Below are 25,246 nucleotides of genomic sequence, written 5' to 3'. Positions count from 1 at the left end.
GGATTCGAAGAGGACATTCTATATTTATTTCTTTTTCAAAGAAATCTGCTATATATATACACATATATATATATAAATGAGTCATCCTATGATGAATGATAACTATTGTTTATCATCCATAATAAATAAAGTGTACTGACTATGTGTGTAAAGACGTGCTATCTTTACTTAACATCTGAATCAGTACTATATATATAATATATTAGCCTGACTGTATAGTCATAAATAGCCCAACATTTTTAAAACCCAACATATTAAATAGCCCAACATTTTAACGCCATGAAGTCACCAATAACTAAATCCCCAGCAATCCACCCGAGTTGTAATTAAAGCGAGCAGCATTTATTGAATTAGCGATAGAACAGCGAGAGCGCTCATACTCATGAGCTTTTAGCCTGCAGAATGTCATCCTTATTAACCAATATCTACGTAAGCTCCTGAGGACCATTGCCCCATAGATTTAAGAGAAGCGGAAGGACAAGCAGCGCTGCAGGTGTTGCTACACCAATACGGAGGATGGAGAAAGCCCACAGCTTGAGCAGATCTCTCGCAGCTTTGCAGTGAACCAGTTCAAGTTTAGGCCTACAGATGGAGAGACAAACACAATGTTATTGCAATTCTGGATTAGCCCGGCCATCCTATGACCAATTTAACCCATTTTGGGTTCATGTTGCCATTTACCGTATAGCAACATGCATTTTATATATTTTTTAACTATTTGAAGTTTCCAGAACTTAGTCAGATTTAGAAGGAGATTTTAGAATCGGCCTCGGTCTAAATTGGTTAAGCGCCATGTGGCGCATATTAGCAACATAGCAGTTGATGCAGAAAGAATACGGTATACAAGCTTAAATTATAGCTTGCAGAGCTTGACGCAGATTATTAGACATGTGAATAATATTAACTAACGCCGATATCCCTCTCCATCCATAGCCTAATATATTTAGCACGAAAACCATCTGTTGCAAGTCTGGATCGGCCCAACAGAGCCAGACGCCAGAGGGTTGGCAGAATTGATTTAGCAGAGTTTTAATAGCAAGCTAGGCAGCTCAGTAGATGATGCAGCATAGGTGCCGAGAAGACATTGAGAAGCCCACATCTCAAGCGCTCTCTCACGCTGCCTTGAGAGCCTTGTGCTAGCCCGCACAGTTGATGATGCAGCATAGTGCTGAGAACATTGAGAAGCCCACATCTCAAGCAGCTCTCTCACGCTGCCTTGAGAGCTCACAGTGCCGCCAAGAGCGTAGGTAGCTCAACCTGGAATCTAGAACCAGAAGCAGAATTATCCTTGCAATTACCATGGTAAGCCACCCTGGACGAGATGACGCCGTTATAAACCGCTGGGACAGGAATTTACTTCCTGAAGCCACTCACACATCCCCGGTGAAGCGTGCGTGCTTCACTTGTGGATGTGTGGGGACGCATGCTGTACGTCAATGTGTGAGAGTGGCCTCAAATCCTGACACAGTCAGTCGCACACCGCAAGCTGCTGGTTGCGCTGCAACACTCGACACCAGTGATGAACACACCGTGATGTGGTGCTAAATATGCCGTGAGCATCCCACTCTGGCGGATACAGCAGCGCCTTTTATACGGGGACAAATACTCCCAGTCACCCAGCTTTTGATAAGCATGAGACAAGCAAAGAGCCCATCAACATAGTGTAACTATTGATAACAGGAGCAGCCAGCATCGGAGTCCCTCTTTTATCCGTCCTGCGAGATATGTCGCGGCAAAATATTATATATTTTTTTTAATTTTATTTAATTGGTGCGCACCAGCCAACATGGACAAATGACTGATATCTTGACTCTACTGAAGCCCCACTATCTATCCTGTTGCAACTTTACTTCTGAAATCTTGATGCTCCTAACATGACAACATCACTTGGCAACCAACTTTTCTATATACCATGTACCTCCCATATGGAAGCAAGCATGCCGTGTTTAGCTTGTGCTACGACAATCCAGAGCTATCTACATAAGGCATGCTGAGTTAGCTTGTGCTACAACCAATTTGATAGCTTTACGCATGGGAAGCAAAACATGCTGTGTTTAGCTTGTGCTACCAACAATCCAAGCTTCCACATGAGAAGCAAACATGCTGAATTAGCTTGTGCTAAGACAATTCAAGCTTCCACGTGGGAAGCAAACCATGCTATGCTAGCCTGTGCTACAAACAATCCGGAGCTATCCATGTAGCAAGGCATGCTGAGATAGCTTTTGCTAACAATTCGGCCTCCACGTAGGCAAACATGCTGTGCTAGCCTGTGCTATAACAATCTAAAGCTTCCACATAAGAAGCAAACATGCTGACTAGCCTGTGCTACAACAATCTAAAGCTTCCACAAGAAGCAAACGTACTGTGTTAGCCTGTGCTACAACAACTCTACCATGCCATTTTTCCTACTCTGCAATTAGATACCAGTTATAGCTATACAAGAGGTAAATAACTATAGCCACCATCGGCACATGGAGATAAATCATCCCTACCCCTATTATCTGTCCATAAATAAATAACACGATATAATGCCAGTCTGCACAACTACAGACTACTTTAAGCATAGAATGATCTATGCACATCCTTACAACATACTCGCAGCCTTCTGATTAAAATACTGCTAAATGATGATTGAATCCGAACGGACCCGTAACCTATAATATTTTAACACCAACTAGACTTGCACATTTATTAATCCTACACTGTGATACTTGCATGCATTATTGCTGCTTTACTCACATTTGCAAATCGCAAGTAAGTTCATAACATTAATAATTTGATAAATATAATACTTTAATTGCTGTGGCTTACTATAATTACTTAACATCTTATGCCATTCAGCCTGATTGAAATGTATTTTACCACGCAGACTACATAAAATGATAAATATAGAGACTACAATTCCCAGTTTACACCAGAAAATCAACCAATCATAGAGTAGACAGCTGAATACGGAACAAAGCTTACCCTTTTATCCCATAACGTAATAGTTCATTCATTCCAGCCCAGCGCCGAAACAGAACATCCTATAGATTCATGGTAAATCATTTTCAATGAGTTCTAGCAGCTGAACATTAACATTTAAGCTGCAGTGCAAAAACCTACTCTTGAACACTATCTCACAAGTTAGTTTCTCATCTCTCATCCGCCTGGGCAGAGATGTGTTCGGTCATCAACTATAAGCCTCAAATACAACATCTGGTGGACAAGCTCTTCAGAATAAGAGTACCGTCTAAAGAAGCCACTGAACTATCCATAAATATATTAAACTATAAATTAAGCAAGATGCAGCCAACTGAGCACATCCGTGTTTTAACCAGTACATAAGATATTAATCTGAACATTAGAGCCAGAACGAGCAAAGCAACTCACAAAAGTGACGCCATGCCTTTTCTATCTCTCTCCCTCTCTCTCTCTCTCTCCCTCCCTGCACCGCGAACGCCATCCATTTCTCTGTGATCGACAGATTGGTGTTGCCATCTCTTGAGAGAGAAGCAAGCAGCCAGGTCTAGAAACCCAAATCTTGAGATAAAGTGAACTACATTGAACAAATACACGCTAAACTGGGGACCATAACAGAACCCCGAGCCCATCGTTACTTACGATAAGAAACATAGCAATTTAAGCAACACTGTTGGTGAACTACCGTTAACCCAGTGCCATAAAGAGAGTTCTGACACTAGCGTCGACTCCCATTGTAAGAATGGAATGCGGAAGTGCTCCGTCTAACTCAATGAGGCAGTCCCATTGTTTGGAACTATAACCGGAATGCGGAAGTGCTCCGTCTAACTCAATGTTTGGAACTATAGCCCAAGGAGCCCGTTTTGCGGCGGAATCAAGCGTGTCGTTACTCTATTTCTACACTCTAGTTGACCATACTGATATCGATCAATGACGAACGCTACTGCTTTTGAGCTGAGCGTTTAGCAAGAAATTTAGCCATAATTTAATTTAGTTTTTTTACTTAAGTAAAGAAAGTAATACCACGATTAGAACCAGTAGCACGCAGCTGAGTAGCTATGATTACAACCATCAACCAAGGAACAACGACGCCGTATGACCACCTACATGAACAATATGAGACTATTCATGGTCAGCAGCATACATATGTACCCAGCTGTTTTTGGACTACCAGCCGGGAACTAGGCGCCGCTGATCGGACGCAGAGTCGATCTCTTTGGCCGGGGGACCCGGGATGCCCCCAGGGGGAAGGGTCGCGATCCCGGTGTCCGGAATTTCCTCCGCACCCCGTTCGCTCCCCGTGTCCGTGGAGGAGGAGGACATGGCGAGGAGTACGAACGACCAGGAGATGATGAGTATATGACTTTCATGGGCAGCAGCAGGTAAGCAGCGAGCAGCGGTAGCAGATCTCAGCAAGCAGCAGTAGCAGCAGTAACGACGCACGTCGGCTCAGCAAGACAGGGCAGCCAGAGTGAGCAGGTAACAGCACAGTACCTATAACCACCCGATCAGGAGGAAAGAGCATGTGACCTAGTCACCTGATCGGTTGCCCCAATCCCTTGAGTTGCCTGGCCTGAACTAGCTCCATAAACTGCGCCTCATTACTACTAGATTGAGCAGTGCATTTTGTTATTGCTCATGTTTAACAAGCATGTAGGGGTGCATTCAGTTGTTTTTATTTCGGTGTGTCCTTCGCGTTCTCGAGAATCGTTAGACCGATCTACTTCCAAATCGGGGAGGACCGAGGGAGTGCAGTGCCCGGTGTTAAGTCCTGTGTCAAGTGAGAGACTTGACACAGGTTTAGCTGTCAGTGAATGGCCATGTGAGGTAGATTGTAAGCGACAGGCCAATGACTATGGTCAGTTGGAGACTGACAGACCAGAGCACAATTCCCTTCTTTCTATGCAATGCTGACGAAAGCAATTTGTATTTACTAATAATGTAATAATGAACACATTTCACAATATTCCGTGAAAAATATTTCTACCTGTTAATGTTAATTGTTTAAATTATATATGACTATGATCAAATTCAACAAATGTTCCATCTAATGAATCAATCGCACACACGTGATATACACTGAGAGCTGAGGATGGTTGGCAAGGCGAGCTATCAGTGGGGCACGTTAGCGCTGTGGCTATGCCATCAGCACAATAGCTGCTAGAGGTTACTGGCAGAAGTGGAAGAAGTACTCACATTTTGTACTGTGTAATAAGTAGAAATACCACGATGTAGAAATAGTTTGTTTCGAGTAAAAGTACCAGTATTCAAAATTAAAAGTACAAAAGTATTGTCATCAAAATATATTTAAGTACTAAAAGTAAAAGTACTCATTATGCACAATGTCCCATTTAACAAGTTTCCAAATGTATCAAATCCTTTGAAAATAGCAGATCTACAAGCTTACAACGCCTCTGAGATGTAATGGAGTAGAAGTTTAAGTATTGAAAGCTGGAAATACTCCAGTAAAGTAAAAAATACCTCAAAAGTGTACTTAAGTACAGTACTTGAGTAAATGTACTTTAAATGTACAGCAGGTGTGGAGGAATGCGGGATTGTTGTATCGCATACTAATTATTTGTAGGTTTATTTACTTGTTTGTTTCAGAACGCAGGATCGGGCAGGTCTGGGGGCACAGTCACTCATGCCACCCATGCCTCTTTTTTTTTTTTCAAAAGAAAAAAAGGCTGGGCGAACCATGCAGGAACGCTGGTCTTAGGACCTTGTTATCTCCTAACCAATCAGAGTGCAGAGGGGCGTCGCTCTAAATTTGGTGACGTCAGCGTGCTCCGTGCACAGGCCGGGGGGGGGGGGGGGGGGAGGCGGGGACATAGATTGGTGAAGCAATAGGAAGCGCCGCAGGAATCCCTGCGGCGCTTCCTATTCCCGGTTGGGTTTGGATCCGCCCTTCAAGACCATCGATTGGGCTCGTTCTTTCAGTCTACTCATGCGCTCCCTCAGAGGCCGCATCCCGTTCACTTCCATTCTCTGGGAACAAAGGGGTGGAGCGTTCCAATCCGGCGCATTGACAGCGTGGAGTCAACATTGGTGAACCGGGGGCCAACCAATATGGAAGACGCGCTGTTGTTGGCCCCACTTGGCAGCAGTGTAGTTTCCTCTCAGTGAGCCAACCACTCCCAACGTACTGTACTGTAAGTCAAACGAACTAAACTGGCAATCATGCCACGTACTGCCCACAATCCGCAAGACAACATGGGAAACGGACGCATCTGAAGCCTCAGCTTGCGTTGGCTACAACCCGTACTGTGTGAAGCGCATGTGTGGCCATGTCCTTTTATTTTGAGGCAAAGACGCTTGATACAGAAGATACATAGTACATAGTGCCTTTCCAAGCTGCACCATTGGTATGAAATCGTATATACTTCTGGTCTCCTAAGTGCGCGTGGTCAACCCACACGAACTTTGTTTGTTGTCAGATCTCACAAACGTCCTGTGATCTGTGTCTGTGTGATCTCGTGAGAGTGTTGCTGACACAGAGAGCAAGGTCTTGAACAAAGTACATTTTCTCCTGATTTGTCGATCTGAAAAATGCCGTTTTAGTGTCAGAATGTTTGGAAGATATGTGGTTTGTGAAGAATGGTTCCAGTATCTACTTAAATGATCATGGCCCGAAATAATCAGTCATAATCTGTGCTCACATCGCTTCTCCTTGGAATTACGGCAGTACGCTCAGGTTAGCCGCTGGTCTCCTAAAGGGTCAGTACACCCACGTAACACCGTCTCGGTTTCATCTACTGTCTCTGGTTGAGGAGAATGAAGTGAGGTGACAACGAATGTAGGGATTAATTTGATGGGGAACAGAGGGAAAGTCCGAGGGCATCTGTTAGATGAGTAAAGAATAGTGTGGAGTTGCGTGAAAAGTGGTTGCATTAGAAGAAACAGAGAGACATAGATAGTATAGAAAGAGATTGAAACAGAAACAGAGATAGAATAAATAGAAAGAAAATACCGAGATAGAAACAAACAGGGACAGAGATAGAAACAGACCGACAGACACAGAAGAGACAGATTGTGACAACATTCAAATTGTTTTGCATGACGGTTACTTCTGTGCAAGTAGTAATTCATTATTTAGTTATTTATAGATTGATTTTTTTTCAGTCCTGCTCAGGTTTAATTAGTTTTTAAACTGAAACATTTTGCCTGAAAAATCGGTTTAAAAAAAATCTGTCAGATGCCGCTTTAATCTGTTTATATTTTCACAGCTGTGCTCCTGCTAACAAAGAGACAATCTAACTGACACACACACACACACACACACACACACACACACACACACACACACACACACACACACACACACACACACACACACACACACACAGCCTATTTGCTTGCGCACCATGCTTAACTTATACTTGCATAGTGACGTGATGTGAGCTTTTAGATCTGCTATCTTTGGTGCGGGACACGGTTGTACGGCTAAGTATGAATCAGGCTGGAGTTAACTCCATGCTACACAGATATTTCCATCCTGTTCTGGCCCTTCTTGGCTCGAGTTGTTGATTAGCGGCCAACAAGTTGCTGATAGCCTGAAGCCCTTCTTCCTTTCGCCCTTTCTTCTGTCACCCGGGTGGTAAACTACCTAATTTAGTGCCAGTGAAAAGGCACGGTTTAGTGTCGGTAGAGCCCTGTGCAGAGGTGTTCTTATGGCCCCAGATGGCTTCCAACCCCCTGCAGTTTAACCCATTAAAACCGGAAAAGCATCTGTGTCATCATTTTAGATTTGAGCTAAAAAGCATTATTTTATACTTTGGCTATTCAAAAATATCAGATCGTAGTGTGGCACAAGCTTGTATATCTGCTTTTTAAGAAAAATCGTAAAAATTTGTGCAAATCTTTGAATATAAATGGTAAATTTATATAGCGCTATTATCCAAAGCGCTTTACATAGATTGTGCATTACATTCACCCGATGATGGAGGAAACCATGCAAGGCACCAACCTGCTCATCGGGAGCATTTAGGGGTTCAGCGTCTTGCTCAAGGACACTTCGACACTAACTCTTCTGGGGGAGCCCGGGATCGAACTGGAAACCTCACGGTTACCATCCGGCTGCTCTACCGGCCACTCTACCTCTGAGCCACCTGCCGCAAACATAGCGATTATTTCTTTACTCAGATCTTTGCTTCTGGGGGTCCCTGGAACATTTTCTTTTATTATAGGGGTCCACGGCCAAATATGTATAATTCTGGGGGTCCTTGACGTGAAAGAGTTTGAGAACCACTGATATAGCAACATACGTTTTTCAGAAAACTGTTAGGATTTAGACTGTATTTTTAGAATGGGGTCCTCAGGTCTTAACGGGTTAAAGTCTATGGGACGGACGTCTTGTGGGAGAGGCTGAGCTGTTGTTGTGGGTTGTGAGAGAAGAAGAAGGAGCTGTTGTTGTGGGTTGTGAGAGAAGAAGAAGAGCCTATTACCTCTCTCACCGCTGGACTCTAATCTAACAGAGAGAGCTTCTGTTCAGCACTTCTATAGGACTCATTAGAGACCCTTTATTGGCTTGTTAGGGCAGCCACTTTCTGACAGCAGAGATCCTGCTTGAGGGTGTGTGTGTGTGTGTGTGTGTGTGTGTGTGTGTGTGTGTGTGTGTGTGTGTGTGTGTGTGTGTGTGTGTGTGTGTGTGTGTGTGTGTGTGTGTGTGTGTGTGCGTGCGTGCGTGTGTGTGTGTGTGTTGTGTGTGTGTGTGTGTGTGTGTGTGTGTGTGTGTGTATTCCAACCAGTTCCCATTCAGTGGAGCATGAGCCGATCTGTACATGCACTCACAGGCCCATAAACACACAACTGCTCTCAGGTGAGCCATATAACCCCCCCCCCCCCCCACCACCACTACCAGTATGAGCTGTGTGTGTGTGTGTGTGTGTGTGTGTGTGTGTGTGTGTGTGTGTGTGTGTGTGTGTGTGTGTGTGTGTGTGTGTGTGTGTGTGTGTGTGTGTGTGTGTGTGTGTGTGTGTGTGTGTGTGTGTGTGTGGGTGGGTGGGCGGGCGGGCGGGCATGTGAGAGAGAGAGAGAGAGAGAGCTCTACTGGCTTGGCTTTGCTCACATGGTTACAGAAGCATTGTCACTGTAGGAAGAATAGCTCAATTTGTATGTACTGTACGTGCCTGGATCTCTCAGTGTGTGTCCAGACAGAGACGGATGCATCAAAGGTTCTATTTACTGGATTGCTCTGTAAGGGGAACCGCTATTGATATTTCATTATGAGTCTAATAAAGGTCAGCCTGTATAGAGTTTTCATTAATAAGGATGGTCTGGAGCAGATTAACATGTGTTTGAAGCGTCTCCAATGAATCAGGCTCTAAATGACTGTGGCAAGATTAAAGATGTATTTGCATGTTATGCTTAATTCCAGATAGGTCAGTACAGAGAGACAGGAAACCGGGGGTAGAGAGAGGAGCGACATGCCAGACAAGATGGGGTGGGATTTGAACCGGGGTCCTAGTGCTCACAAGGTGCATAATATGGTCTGTCTGTACACTAACTGGCTGAACCACCAGGGTACAAGTCTTTTAACTATCAGGTCTTTGTGATCTGACTGATATGACTGTCAAATGTAATGTCGTTTGACTGCGCCGCTCCCCAAAAGTAACTCATTGTCAGCAAGTGATGCGTATGAAAAAGTCTAATGTAGGCTTCAGACAGACAGACAGGCAGAGGGACAGACAGGCAGAGAAAGAGAGAGAATGAGACAAAGAAAGGACCAGGAAGACAGGGAGAGTAGCGGAGAAAGTAAGATAAAGGACTCGGACGGACGGACGGACGGACGGACGGACGGACAGACGAACAGACAGACAGACAGAGAAAGGATTGAGAGAGGAAGTGGTGGACGGAAAGAAAAACTTCTGAACAGGGGTAACGCCTAACAACGGAGGTGCAGTGAGAAAGATAACAAGATATGCAAGATATCAAAAGAGAGCGAACCCAGGGTACAGAATGTGAGCTATAACAGGAGAGAAGGCATACCAGAGAGGGGAAAAATGAAAGGAAACCAAGATACAAAGTAAGAAAGTCAAAGAAGCAAAGAATCAATAACTCGTCTGCACCCACAGCTGCACAACCTCTACTGAGCCTTATTTCCACTCCTCCAGGCACTCTCCGACATCAATGCTCCTCAGGTCATTAGATGTTATGACCCTAAGGTCAGCACGGCATTTCTAACCAGGTGATAGCCCCACATTAGCCCACTGATACAAGATGTAGCTGAGGCCAAACACAGTAGTAGCCTGAGTAGCTCACAGCATTGGCCTGTCATTGGCGCTTAGGTTCTCTGTCTCTGTGTCTCTCTGTGTGTCTCTCTCTCTCTCTCTCTCTCTCTCTCTCTCTCTCTCTCTCTCTCTCTCTCTCTCTCTCTCTCTCTCTCTCTCTCTCTCTCTCTCTCTCTCACACACACACACACACCCTCCCTCTGTGAGACTGGCGCAATGGAAGCTCGAGCCAAATGGATTAATTGGCGCAGAGAAAGGCCACATAGCAGACAAGCTTATACCGGGAGAAGAGGTTGAGAGAGAGAGAGAGAGAGAGAGAGAGAGAGAGAGAGACTTTTCTCCACCAAGCTGTGGCAGGGGACATAATGAACTTTCAGCACCATGGACAGGGCCACGGTTCAGCACTGTGGATGGATACAGCCTCTCTTCCCCTTTTTTTGTGTGTGCGTGCGTGCGTGCTTGGTACAGTATGTGATGTGCTTGTAACACTGTGCCTGGGGCTGGTCCCTCTCAATCTAAATGAGCTAAATACTGTCCAGTGCCACTGTATTATCTGCTGCATCGTGGTGCTTCTGAGAGTGGCGGCACCGCCATTAAAATGAGTGATGATCTGGGCCTGCTCCCACAGCTGAAAGAGGAGACTTTTAGGCTGTAATGGATAAGCCTTTCACCAATGCTCAATGCTCCCTCACTGCACTGCACTGCCTTGACTTCAACAGTGTGGGATAGAGATTTCAATTATTTTAAGCCTAGAATCAAGCCATCCAGGCTCCTGGCTAATCATGACCATAAAACGTTTGATTCTGTGAATACAAAATGTTTAAACCGCAAAACAAAGAGTATTTATTATATGGTATATCATATATTTAAATATAAAAAAGATTGTTCTTCACAAAATCTAATGTTTTATGGTCATGATTCACCAGGACGGATGGCTTGATTCTAGGCATAAAATTAATGGAGTGAATTTGAGTGGTACCACAAAATGACCGCCAATGCTATGCCCTATGGAACAGAGCATCACACAAAATAAATTATAAAACTGTGAAATTAGAAGAAGTTTGATTTTCTAAATGTCTTTATTGATATTTACTTTGAATATTGAATATTGTATTAGATAGATATGTAAAACAGCACGAGTACAGTCAAACACTTGGTCTAAAAGGATAACACTAAAAAAGTCCTTGCGGTCTTGTTTCCATTTGGGTCCTATATATTCAATTCATCAACAACATGAAAAAAAAAAGGGAGAAGTGAAAATTACCCCTTTTGGCCTCCTGAAAGGTGCATTTTCAGTTTTAAAGGAAGACAGTGAACCACATGTTTTAAAGGATGGGGTCAGGGCATTGTGCTGTAGAATGAGGATTTACCCATGTTTGTACTATAGGTGGGTGCTACCAGATCGTTGTTTACGCTCCCCCAAGTATTGTGGCTGTGGGTGTCGCTGACCTTTTGGAGGTACTTGCTCACAGGGGCGTAAACCAAGCAGCTATATTGCATCTCATTTGAAAAAACAAAACAAAAAGCCTGCCAAATGTTTTTACTTCATGAGTCACTTGTTTGTATTCTGACTGTATCACCATATCATTGGTATCCCAGAATGCATTTCTACTCATTCTCAGATTCAGATACCTGACATGAGTCATTGTGTGTCACAGCTCTCTCTCTCTCTCCCCCCCCTCTCTCTCTGAGTCTCTCATCTCGTTTACGCACTCTCTCTCTCCCTCTCTCCCTCTCTCCCTCTCTCCCTCTCTCCCTCTCTCCCTCTCTCCCCATGTCTGTCTGTCTGTCTGTCTGTCTGTCTGTCTGTCTGTCTGTCTGTCTGTCTGTCTGTCTGTCTGTCTGTCTGTCTGTCTGTCTGTCTGTCTGTCTGTCTGTCTGTCTGTCTGTCTGTCTGTCTATCTGTCTGTCTCTCTCTCACACACATTTTTTTCTACTTGCAGAAAGTGTCCCAGTACACTATCATCGTCCAGGCCACCGACATGGAGGGCAACTTGAACTTTGGCCTGTCCAACACAGCCACTGCCCTCATCTCCATCACTGATATCAACGACAACCCCCCAGAGCTCACTGTCAGGACGGTGAGTCCAACACACACACATGCACACCCACACACCCACACACACACACACACACACACACACACACACACACACACACACACACACACACACACACACACACACACACACACACACACACACACACACACACACACACACTTTCTCTTCCTATTGTATGATTTTTCATCTGCTGGTGAGTTTTGAAATAGTATCACCCATGACCCTCTTATATACAGAAAACCATTATCTTCTGTTTATGTAAAACAACACAAACAAGACATGATGACAGCTGTTGACATAGACAGAAATAGATGGAGATGAAAAACATGGCCCAGAGAGAATGACACCATGGCGGAAATAGAGGGGGCAAGGGCTGGAATGCCATATGGAAGGATATACAGAGACAGAGACAGAGAGACAGGGAGACAGAGAGAGCATAGGTGTACCTTTTTGGTGGGATAAGCCTCCCCCACTCTATGTATTTGTCTCTCTCCCTGCCAAAAGGGGGGCACTGGTGGCCAAGGTTTGTGCGCAGGCATCTGGCCCAGATCCCTGACACCTTCTTGCTGTGTTGACAGGCAGTCACACTACAGCTGGTCCACTTTACCGCGGCCAGGTGTAGGAGAAGTGTGTGGTGAGTGGTAGAGTTGTTGTTCGTCAGTTGAGAGTGGGGGCTGGTTATGATGGGCAAGGTTTCTGACAAACAACAGCATCTGTAGTAAATAATCAGAGACACATTTATGAGTGTGTTTATTTATTCTCTTCTTCTGTATGAGTGTTTTTCTCTTTATATCAGGTCATAACAATAATAGTGGAGTCAAATTACAATGATAGCTCCAGATTGACAACTTAATAAATGTTATATAGATGCATTCATTGTTTATAAGTAGTTCCTAAGTTCTTAAACATTGTAATAAATATGATGTAACAAGTTACAGTATGCGAAGATGAGCGAGCTATAATCAGATGTTTGACCAGGTTAGTTTAAATGTACAAGATGTGATTGCTAATTGATGGCACAGGGTGTTGTATGCTGATAGCATTTCATCTGTGGTCCTTAAGTTGTTTGCTTGAGACACGCCCACCGGCGAAGGCAGCAGAGACGAAACGTTGGACTGTTTTTGTTCTGTTTACTCATCTTGAATATATAAAATAAACATTGAGAGATTGAACTGAAGGGTCCTGAATGCAGTGCATGTTTATAGAGACAACTTGACAGCTTCCACAGACCAGCCCAGACCCACAAACACAGTACGTATACTGGACTGTTAGCGTTGACGCGAACGTCTCGAGTTTCCAGAGAGAGAGCGAGAGAGACAGACGGCGTCTTCTGCAGCAGCAGCAGCAGCAGCAGCAGAGCTCGGAGTGTGTCGGCGTCACACAACTCTGATCCCTGCCTCAACAGAGGGAGCGTAGTCAGCGTGTGTGCCAGTGCAGTTCTCGCCGTGCGTTCAGATAAGAGCTCCCTGCAGCTGTCAGGGGCTTGTGCTAGCCGAACACACGATTTGCCATTCTGCACAGCACAGCACAGTCCCTGTCTCTGGTTCTGTCACTCCTCTCCCACTGGGGAGCAGTTCTGGGCTATAGCTTCCATCGCAGCCAAGCGCTGGCCGTGCCCCTCCCCTCCGCACACGCAAGCATGCACGCACACACGCGCACACACACACGCGCACACACACGCACACGCACACGCACACGCACACGCACACACACACACAAGAGCACATGCACTTGACTTCCTTCACACAGATTCGCGCAAACATGATTGCACGCATGCATGGATACACACACAGTGACATGCAGCCTATCTGAAGTTTTACTATTGTTATAGTAGACAGACTCTCGCCTCTCCTGCATGCAGTATCAGTCGTGCCAATCGGAAATTCACTGCACGTTCCCAAAAGACTGTGTAATGCCTAATGTTTTGCAGTGGCTTCTGGGTAAAAAAAAAAGAAAAGAAAAAAAGAGAAACATGGACTGTTTTATGTTACATGAATCACTGAAAGTGTCTGAAGTTAGAAAAGATTATATTAGTTATAATGAGAAAAAAAACCTGTTTTTTTTCCCCCCTTCCCCTTATTGTCGTTTGTGTCGATTGTCTTTCACACTAACATGAATGCACGCACATCCTTGGCTAAGAAAGCCGCTCTGCAGCAGATGCTCTTGCCTCATCTTTGTCAATCTCTCTCAGTTTTTCTTCTTCTTCCCACACAAATAAACTAGACTTGGAGCGTTTCAGTAATTATTTGTGTATGACAGACAGAGAAAGAATTCATGGCTCTCCATGGGAGACAGCAAGAAAACATAAGCACGCTAATTAAGTGAAATTGCTCACGGGGGCGTAAACCAAGCAGCTATATTGCGTCTAATTTGAAAAAACAAAACAAAAAGCCTGCCAAATGTTTTATTCATTTCACCACACAGGCTTGAACGCAAGGGTGCAATGTTCGTCATTATGTGGTATGTGGTAAACAAAAAGGCAATGATACTTGCCACAATTCATTAAACTGTATCCAACAGATAACCAGCAGAATTATCTCTCACAGCTTTGTACTTTTTGCTATCTAATCAAGTGTATCACAACCTAGTTAAAGTGTACCCAGAGGTCTATCATTCACAAATTCAATGATGGGGAACAAGGGGTTTTGGTTGGGGGGTTATATTGCACAGCTCCCAGACAGACGAACTTCACCCCCTTCAATAAAGGGTCTGGTTGACCTGTGGAGCTCTGTCGCCCAACTGACTGAAAAGGTTGGAGTGTCTGAGCTCATCAGCCTTGAACACAAGATCACCACGTGATAATTGGATTCGTGCTAGAATCTACAATTCACTTCAAAAGAAAACATCAAAGCATCACAACAGCTGCTTGATAGGGCTTTAACATGACAAATGAGGACAATAGGCACACGTCTGTTGCTCATGATAGCTACTGTATATCTCCCACCACGCCATAATTAAGGCCCTAACAGCTCTCTTAAGCAGACCGAGCTTAGCGTTATGTCAGTCGGATTCTGTTTCGGGACATTTATTCCTACTTAGTGCTGTCATTACTGTGTACCTATGTTGCTTTCAACAACCCACATAGGAATGTAAGAGCTCATTTTGTCATGTTGAGTCGTGAGTGCACCATTGAAATGTAGTACTTTTCATTTGTAGACATGATTTTCAATAAACAAGTGAGATGCGTGTTGCCAGGGACCCAAGTGGGAAAACATATGTCATTCATTATCATTACTATAAAGTTGGTAGATCAACAAGCTCATTTATAGATAATGCTGCTAGCCTGACACGGCTTGCATTTTACTCACCTCGACATGCCTTTTACTAAAGCAATAAGCCACAAGAGGTCTCAGTCTCATTGTATTTTATAATGGCTGAGCGCGGAGTGCCTCTTCCATTATGAAATGAAAGTTAAATATAATGTATAATAACATGTATGAAAAAAGTGTGCACAAGAAATTTGGCATTGAACTGTCCAGCGGTTTGCAAGATTAGCTCCGGACACACAGACACACAAGACAGACCCTCTTCCTGACAGTGTACTGTGTAATAGTACATCATGCTGATAATTTAGACTTTTGAGAACTTGCTTGACCTAGCTGCAAAAAGTGCAAAGTTGTGTAACATGTTGAATGTTTTAACAGGCAGACCATGCTAAACCAACACAAATAAAAGTCGTATTACTTGTATTTCACCTCATATTGAATTTGTCTGTTGCCAAATATTGAATTGGTCCCTTCTGATGAATATTCCCTATGGCTGAAGCGTATTTACCCCATGTATCTTTTTCCATGTTTGGGAATGACAGAATCTCTTGCAAACCCTGAGACTCTGGTTGCTTATCAGTGGGGTCCACATTGTGTTTCAAGAGTGTGGCCATCTTGGAAGAGCTCTCTCCGACTGTCGGCGCCATTATGTATTCCTCTGAGAGCGCATATTTCATTTGGACTCTCTCAGCGTGGCCAAAGAAACTTGGAAGGGTTTCAGTATAAAGCCCACACAACACAGACAGAGAGAGAGAGCATATAAAAATTTCTCATTGCTTATTGGCGTGGGTTGTGTTGCAGGGGTGGGGAGGAGGTTGGAATGGAGGAGAGGAACGAGGTAGGGGGAGAGGGATGTAGGGACGAAGCAGCGGCATATTTTGAAAGTAGCTTCAATGATATGATGATGATGATGATGGTGATGATGATGAAGTTGTTGCAGTGAACAGCAGCTGGCAGACACGCTATAAACAACAAGTCACCACATCACAAGAGGAAACAGGGATTGTTTCCTGTGTGGACGTGGTGGTGTGTACATCATGTGTGAGCACACACTTGTCCATACTCAAATTGGGCACATTTATCTCCATTGATGCATTTAAGGGCAACATTAAGTTGCCCTGTTTTGAAAGAGGCATGCTTTCGTTTTTCTTGAGAGGCCAAATGAATTGCTTTCTTAATGTTTGTGTTGTGGATTTATATACATGTATTATGTTGTATTTCAGTGTGTTGTGATTATTGTTGTTTTTATATGGCTGCTATCTTGGCCAGGTCTCTCTTGTTAAAGAGATTTAAGAGATAGGGATTAAATGATTAAAACCAGGAAAATACATTATGCCATATCGTGATATCACAATATCCAAAATCCCCTACAATATCTAGTCTCATATTACAGTATCTCATACTGTAATGTGAAAATGTATATTGCCCAGCCCCAAGTAGATGTGCCTTTACATGTATTTATGTCTTTCCACAGCTACATATAGCTGGCCAGTGTATTACTGGCCATTACTACTATTAATAGTTGTTATAATAATAACAGTAATAGTAATACTATTACAATGTATTTCTGGCCAGTGAACTCAGTGTACTATTCACAGTACACTAAGTTCTTACACTACCACTGTAGCTGTCACAAGCTGTCCTCCAGGTAGTTTATAAGCTTTTTTTCCGATTGGAACATACTGTAATGAAGATCATTTGCTAAAGATTATTCTTACCGCCGCCTTAATTACAGTACAGTAGTGCTTATCTAATTGCTTATTAAGATTTAGATTTGGTGAACACAGAGTCTAAATTAAATGGGTAAACACTTAATTGAACAAATCCATTACTTAAAATATAGAGCAGACATACAGTATGAGTAGACACGGTGCAGAATAAGGGGCTGCATTAATGTGATGGAAACAATGATTCTCTATTTAAACCAATCCATTTCCAGCTTCTCCTATCTCCGTCATACTATCTTCCCCTTTTCTTCTTTCCTCTTTTAACTGAGCTTGCAATTCACTGGGTGCTTTTAGCATTGATATATGGATAAGACTCCCTTGAAAACAAGATGGTACATCTAAAGGGGCTTATCCTCAAAAACATTTTTTAAATAAAATATATGTTTCGCAAAAGAAAAATACTCAGGTCAACTAAAGATAGAAACTAACTGTAACCTAATCTGAAGCGTTATGAGTTTGTAGATTGGATTTTTTAGCTATTTTGAAAATGACATGCTCAAATTAGGGACGCCAGCTTGAAAGTGTTGAAAGCAACTCTGATGCCAATTCTCTCTCCTCTCCTAGTTCTCGGGGGAGGTGCCGGAGAACAAGGTGAACGTGGTGGTGACAAACCTGACAGTGGTGGACAGGGACCAGCCTCACAGCCCCAACTGGAACGCTGTCTACCGCATTGTGAGCGGAGATCCCACGGGTCACTTCACCATCCGTACCAACCCCATCACCAACGAGGGCATGGTCACCGTGGTCAAGGTACAGTAGACAGTCACAGGGAGCTTGATTGGCCGAAGTTTGCAGTGAGAAAGTAATATGCATGTCTTGAGGGATGAAAACTTGTGAATGAAAGATTTGTGAATGTTGCTTTGACAGTCGTCGTCATATTCTGGTTATTATTGCGTGGGTGAGTATGTTTTGTCTACTTTGAAGTGCAAGGTTGTTATCAACTGAGCACTCTCACGTTGTTTTTTTAAGTTGTTGTTTTTTATAATTTATTTTTTTCATGTGGACACCACAGTGATGCAGTCATGTCAACTACAGAGACACAACACAAAATTCAACATCGGGACAAAAACAAAATAGAGACAAAAACTAAAGACAAAATGAGACAAAAAGAATGGGCAAAAAACATTGACAGAACATTTTGTCATTAAAAAGGGGGAAAAAAGAAAAAACAGGAAAAGAGAGATACAGAGGCACAACAACTAACCCATGTTCAAGTTCATATTCTTTACCACTCTTTTTCTCCAACTAGAACGTCAGAGTAACAGATCATTAATAAGGTCAGTCCTTCGTCAAGTGCCTGATAATAAAACAGTACAGAGTTAAAAAATAAAAGTGCTCCCCCTATTTGGTGGTTGACTCTTCTTTATTCATTTCCAATAGTTGCTTCTGGTTAAGCTGAGGTGCTAAGTCGTTATAGCTTATATTATGGCCGTCGTCCCCATCCACACTTTCCATGTAGCTCTCCCATTTACACCACAGAGTACTACTCTTACAAAGATTTCCTCAGATTTTATATTGCTCCATTAGCTCCCTCCATTTCTCTACACTAGGTCACTACACTTAGTCTCACGTTGTTTTCACTGAGTGATATTTAAAAATGTCAAAGTAGAAAACGAGCAGAGAAATAATGCGGGTTATCAGTTGGGACTATTATTCTCACCACCGAACCCCCCCCCCCCCCCCCCCTTTTTGACACTGTGTTTCCAGCCGGTGGACTTCGAGATGAACCGAGCATTCATGCTGACAGTGGTGGTGTCCAATCAGGCCCACCTCGCCAGTGGCATCCAGTCCTCGCTCCAGTCCACGGCGGGCGTGACCATCTCCGTCCAGGACGTGAATGAGCCGCCCGTCTTCCCCGTCAACCCCAAGCTGATCCGATTCGAGGAAGGCGTGCCGGCAGGAACCACCCTCACCGTGTTCTCCGCCCAGGACCCGGACCACTTCATCCACCAGACTGTCAGGTACTGACCGGATCTTTAGCCTCGTGTCAAAACGTCATTCACTTGAATAGAGTGTTAATGCTTCTGCAGCCAGCAGGAGGGGAAAAGGTGACATCTGCTGGGCCATTAATGGGAACTGCAGGCTTAAAGGAGAAGTTCACCCCAAGAAATTACTTATTTTTGATCAGTTACACAACCCATGAATTCATGGATTAAAAAAAATATATATATCGCATTCCTGAGCCAATAATTTGATTACCGGCGGAAAGATGCTAATGTATCCGGTAGGAGACACAAAGTAGACTCTTTGTGTCTCCTACCCGAAATACACCCGGACATCAAATTATTGGTTTAGGAATGCAACAAAAACAATCCATGAATTCAAGGCTTCATGGGGTGTGTAATTGATAGAAAATAAGTCTTTTTTTGTGTGAACTACTCCTTTAAGAAATCACTTCCTGGGCTTCAAATCCAGCGTAGCTTCCTTGCCGCCTGGGAACACACCCCATACTGTGGGAAGTGGCTAAGTGGCACTGTTGAGTTCACAAACCATAGCAGGGACGTTCAAAGTTCAAAGGTGCACCATTTATTCCACGGTTCAGGATATAACTGGTTGGGCAGCGCTGTCTGGAACAGCTGTAGCTAAACAGAAAACAGATGCAGAACCAGGCCTACTCTTGACAACTTAAACATGAACATTAAACGTCAAGTAACCCATGGGGAGTGTGGCGCAAACTTCAACATTAAATAAAAAGTAACCCATGGGGAGTGTGGTGCTTAACGCTCAAATGCTTGGTATCCCACAGAGAACACCTTCTGTGGAGAGACACAGTTTATAAAGCTTGCAGGTGGTGCCACTTAACTATCTAGCACAGGTGTACCACATTTCCCAATTATGAAAAATGCTGACTGGACAGTATACTGACTCTCTATGAGCTTACCCATCCATAGGCTCATCCCCTATACCCATCCATTGGCGCCCACCCCCTCCCCCTGGTGTCCACTCGTTGGGACAGTACCAATAGAACAATACTCAAACATACACACACTGTGCACAGACACACATAAATAACATAGCAGAAATTCTATTACAGCAATGTAATAGCTTACTTAAAGATAAAGAATGCAACTTTGAAAGTTGCATTTGTCATCCATTTTCTATTGAAACCGACCTGCCAGCCCTCTTCTCTTTAAAGAGAAGAGGGTTCTCCACTTACCACTCTGTTGTCATGCGACCAGCATAGAGAGGTCATCCAGTAACGAGCTAGCCTTTGGTCTGTCTTTTCCCTGTCTTCCATCACATCGATCCCCCTCTCTGTCCACCCCTACTAGGGTGGCGCACGGCGGGCACGGTGCCATCTGGGCAATCGACCCAGTGTGACAGAAAGTCCCACGTGCGTGCTAAAACTGAGGGTACTGTCGCACTCCATCCCCGCTTCCAGCAGCACATTGATTTTTCTTAATGTCAGTGAGACTTACATCTACTGAGGAACCTCACTGGAAATGTTACTGAAGAGAGACAGACAGACAGACAGACAGACACACACACACACACACACACACACACACACACACACACACACACACACACACACACACACACACACACACACACACACACACACACACACACACACACACACACACACACACACACACACACACACACAGAGACAGAGAGAGACCCAGAGAGAGAGAGAGAGAGAGAAAGAAACCCTAGACACTCCTTCCTGAAAAGGAGTTTATCATGCTAGCTAAGAGTATGTTTGTGCCTTTTGAGAGTAAGTACAGTAACACTTCTTTTGTTAGTTCTCTCCGCACCTCACAGCCCTCCCTGACTGCAGGCTGTGTGTGTGTGTGTGTGTGTGTGTGTGTGTGTGTGTGTGTGTGTGTGTGTGTGTGTGTGTGTGTGTGTGTGTGTGTGTGTGTGTGTGTGTGTGTGTGTGTGTGTGTTATTGATGGGAGCTCAGGGCAGAGTGTCTTGGCAGCAGACAGACAGCTCATGTTCAGACAGCCTCAGCACCGTTGGCTTCTTTTAACTTTTTTTTGGGGTGACCTCACTTGAATACTTACATTGATGCACATACACATGCACACGCGCACACACACATCACACATCACATGCACACGCACACACACGCGCACACACACACACATTATAGTGCATGTACACACCCAATTTCAAAAGACAAGTGAAGTAGAAGAGCCAAGAGCCAGCTCTCTCTCTCTCTCTCTCTCTCTCTCTCTCTCTCTCTCTCTCTCTCTCTCTCTCTCTCTCTCTCTCTCTCTCTCTCTCTCTCTCTCTCTCTCTCTCTCACTTGCTCTTAGCGTTTCATTTTCTCTCAATAAACCTAGGCCTGTTTTCCAGCTGATTTTACTGTCAGTTGTGGGTAAAGTGATAGTGTGTGTTGTCTGTGTGTGTGTGTGTGTGTGTGTGTGTGTGTGTGTGTGTGTGTGTGTGTGTGTGTGTGTGTGTGTGTGTGTGTACTGTACGTGTGTGCGTGCATGCATTTGTGTGTGCGTGCGTGCGTGTGTGCGTGCGTGCGTGCGTGCGTGCGCATGCAAGCGTGTGGCGTGCACACGTCCGTGGCTGTGAATTTCACTCTGTCCTGCCACCAGCTGGGTGTTGTTCCCACCATGCAACACTGAGCCAGCTGAGTGGCAGATGAAGGTGGCAGTACCCCTGAGGTGGCACCTTGGCAGAAGGGATGAGGTGATGGTGCCAGGCAATGCCAAGCAAAGATCTCTGCCAATACCCGCCAGACGACAACAAAAACCCTTGCTGACGTGGGAATCATTTGCACTTCGCTCTCTCCAGAGAATCGGCCCTTTCAAGTGCAAATATAGTTATTTTCTGCTCTTAGCGCTGCCTTCATATCTCCATATATGGATTTGTCACAGAGGGTCCGTTGATAGATTTAAACGTGTCTATCTGTCAGCGGGTCTATTTCAATGCAGCAGTTTAGTGCAGTTTAGTGAGTGTTTACCAGTCCAGTGTGTGTGTGTGTGTGTGTGTGTGTGTGTGTGTGTGTGTGTGTGTGTGTGTGTGTGTGTGTGTGTGTGTGTGTGTGTGTGTGTGTGTGTGTGTGTGTGTGTGTGTGTGTGTGTGTGTGTGCGCGTGTGCGTGTGCGTGTGCGTGTGTGTGTGTGTGTGTGTGTCATTAGCCGTGACAGGATATGACTCCTATCCATTAGCTTCCCCCGCACACACCAGGCTCTGGCTAACCTGTGTCAGCCTCCAATGCGGTGTTATAATTACCCCCCTCCACTGCTCATTACACCCTCCGCCCACCTTTGTGCATACGCACACAAGCACACAGCTCTTTCCTCACCCCCTGTCTCTGTTCCATGTCTGTCCATCTCTACAGATATGCTAGTTATCTTTCTCTTGCACTCTTTCTCGATGTCGCTCTCTCGCTCTCGCTCTCTCACCTCCCACCAGCTGTCATAAAGCCTGATTGTTCCTTGTCCATTAACTCCTACACTTTTAAAATGATCAGTGATCATTATGGATCCTCTGCGATACTTACTGGTTCATTGTTATGCTCTCGGAGTTAAATTAGGACTGAGAATTTTACTGTGAATATATATATATATACTGTATCTATATTCTATCTACAGTATACCTGAGGGCAGTGTTCTTGTCTGCAATTAACCTTTGTTCATTAAGCACCCTGAGATGCTGTGGGAGTTGAAGTTGAAGCTTTGATCAATCAGCTGTTAAGTTGTGAACTCCCTCCATCGCTGCCCCCTTCAATCTGTAGGTTTTAGAAGGAGTTAATTGCAGCTCATCATTGGCAATGACAGTTGCACAATGTGGAGCACAGAGTCCAGTGTGTTAGTTAGGGGCCATGTTTTTCCTCTATTGAATCTATCTGAATGCTGCTTGTGGTTGTCAGATTCAAGCGGTTTTCATGCAAATGAGGCATGATAAACCCTGCTGAACATATGTTCTGCTCTCCGTCTCATCATAACATGTCAAAGGTGTTACTTGTGTTGTTATGGTGATGAACAGTGTAGCAGATAATGGATTCCTCATGAAAGTGTTACATTGGAAAATATCCTCTGCCCAATTCTCTAGATATACCGTATTATAACTCTATGATACATACCTACACACGAACACAACACACATCAGAATAGACTGCGCTCAGCGAGAGAGGGAGAGCGGGATAGGGAGAGGGGGAGGGAGAGTAAGAGGGGGAGGGAGGAAGAAAAGGGGGAGAGAAGGAAAGTTAGAGGGGGAGAGAGGGACTGCGAGAGAGAGGGAGAAACAAAGGGAGAGAGCCTATTTCACCCATACAATAACCTGGCCAATGCCGGGAACCGGAACCTGAACACACTGATCGGCGTGTGACTTTGTGATACGTTGTCAGCACAATAACTTGTTTGTATGTGTGTGTGTGTGTGTGTGTGTGTGTGTGTGTGTGTGTGTGTGTGTGTGTGTGTGTGTGTGTGTGTGTGTGTGTGTGTGTGTGTGTGTGTGTGTGTGTGTGTGTGTGTGTGTGTGTGTGTGTGTGTGTGTGTGTGTGTGTGTGTGGGGCAGGTACTCCAAGCTGTCAGACCCAGCTAACTGGCTGAGAATCAACAGAACCAATGGTCAAATCACCACCATGGCGCTGCTGGACAGAGAGTCCATGTACGTGAAAAACAACGTGTATGAGGCCACCTTCCTGGCCTTCGACAATGGTAAGTCTGGTAAGTCACCATGAATGTATGTGTGTGTGTGTGTGTGTGTGTGTGCGTGTGCGTGTGCGTGTGCGTGTGCGTGTGCGTGTGCGTGTGTGCGTGTGCGTGTGCGTGTGCGCGTGTGTGTGTGTGCGTGTGAGTGTCGCGTGTGCATCATGATGTGAAAACAAACATGTGGTGGAGTGAGTGCATGTGATTGCCTGCACATGTTTCACCTGTCTCCTCTGTGCATCTTGTGGAAAGCAGAGCTGTAGCAAAGTTGCATAGTAAAAGATTGCTTGCTCTGTGTAGGAAGTATTCTAGGTGTTTTTAGAGAAAAAAAAGAGAGATGTGTTTCCAGGGGAAGAGCTACTTCTATAATGTAGCCCTGAAGCACACCGATTTAAATCCAACAACGCGTTGACTACCTATTGATTCTTAAGCCTGGTCTCAACAAGGGGATATATTCTACTTTGATTGAAATTCCCTTTACTTATTCTGCTCAAGCGAAGCAAGAGGACCAACAGAGCACCGGGCCAATCATAACCGACATGTTGGTCGATGGGCCTTGAGGCTCTGTTCAGCAGACCTATACATACCAAATGCATCAACTTACTGCTGGATGGAAAAACCCAGTTGAACCCGCTTTGGTGAGCTGCTGGTTTAAGCTCCATCTATGCAGAACTGCATGGGAATGGGGGTGTGTGTATGTGAGAGATTTATTTTTAGTTCTTTAGTTATGAAAAGCCCTCTCCAGCTTTACAAGACCTCCCATCAAGTGAAATCAGAATTAGAATTATTATGTTCCATGTGTTATATATGTTACTATGATATCCAGGCCCAAAAACTTTTAGCTAAGTAAAATAGCTAAAATAGTTCTGATTTTATCTACATATCAATGAACACGCTCAATCAAAATGACAGATTTGTCTCTGTTTTTTCCTGATTGGTTTTGCACATCATGCATGATTTAATGTACATTTCTTTTTAAGAACCATACTAGCCTTTTGACGTGTGGGTACTTTGTCACACTTTGATAGGATTTCATTTCTCAAAACCTATATATTTTTTTAATATCTTTTTCAATTGGAGATATTTCGGCTTATTCATGATTGTTGTTAACATTGCTGAACCCTGTCCTCTACCTTTAGAATAAGGGTCAACCATAAAAATGTAATTCAACATGAAAAGGATTTTTCCATTTATCTTTTGCAGTTTCCTCTTGGCTCTGTTTTATCTGTCCACGTACTGTTAAATCCTAATCGCCTAAAATAACTGAGAATAATCAGACTGTGTCATTTTTATCTTTGACCACCTACACCTCCAAAGGTGCCATTTATGAATGTCCAAACTGTACATTGGCAAACCTCCCAAACCCTCAGAACATGCATAA

The 25,246-nt window shown here is 44.1% G+C and overlaps 1 protein-coding gene across 1 annotated transcript in view; it reads left to right on the top strand.

Annotated features, from left to right (window-relative positions):
- Positions 1-25,246, top strand: part of cdh4 (cadherin 4, type 1, R-cadherin (retinal)) — a 107,868-nt gene that overhangs the window by 72,183 nt on the left and 10,439 nt on the right. Inside the window, exons 6-9 of the mRNA XM_080422260.1 lie at positions 12,134-12,271; positions 17,811-17,996; positions 18,954-19,207; positions 23,732-23,874. Of these exons, the coding sequence (XP_080278386.1) occupies positions 12,134-12,271; positions 17,811-17,996; positions 18,954-19,207; positions 23,732-23,874 (721 nt within the window). The remainder of the gene's footprint in view (positions 1-12,133; positions 12,272-17,810; positions 17,997-18,953; positions 19,208-23,731; positions 23,875-25,246) is intronic.

This window comes from Gymnoscopelus braueri (genome assembly GCF_963280865.1).
Source record: "Gymnoscopelus braueri genome assembly, chromosome: 3".
NCBI lineage: Eukaryota > Metazoa > Chordata > Actinopteri > Myctophiformes > Myctophidae > Gymnoscopelus > Gymnoscopelus braueri.
Note: the sequence above shows the minus strand (reverse complement) of the source record. Positions and strands in the feature narration are given on the sequence as shown.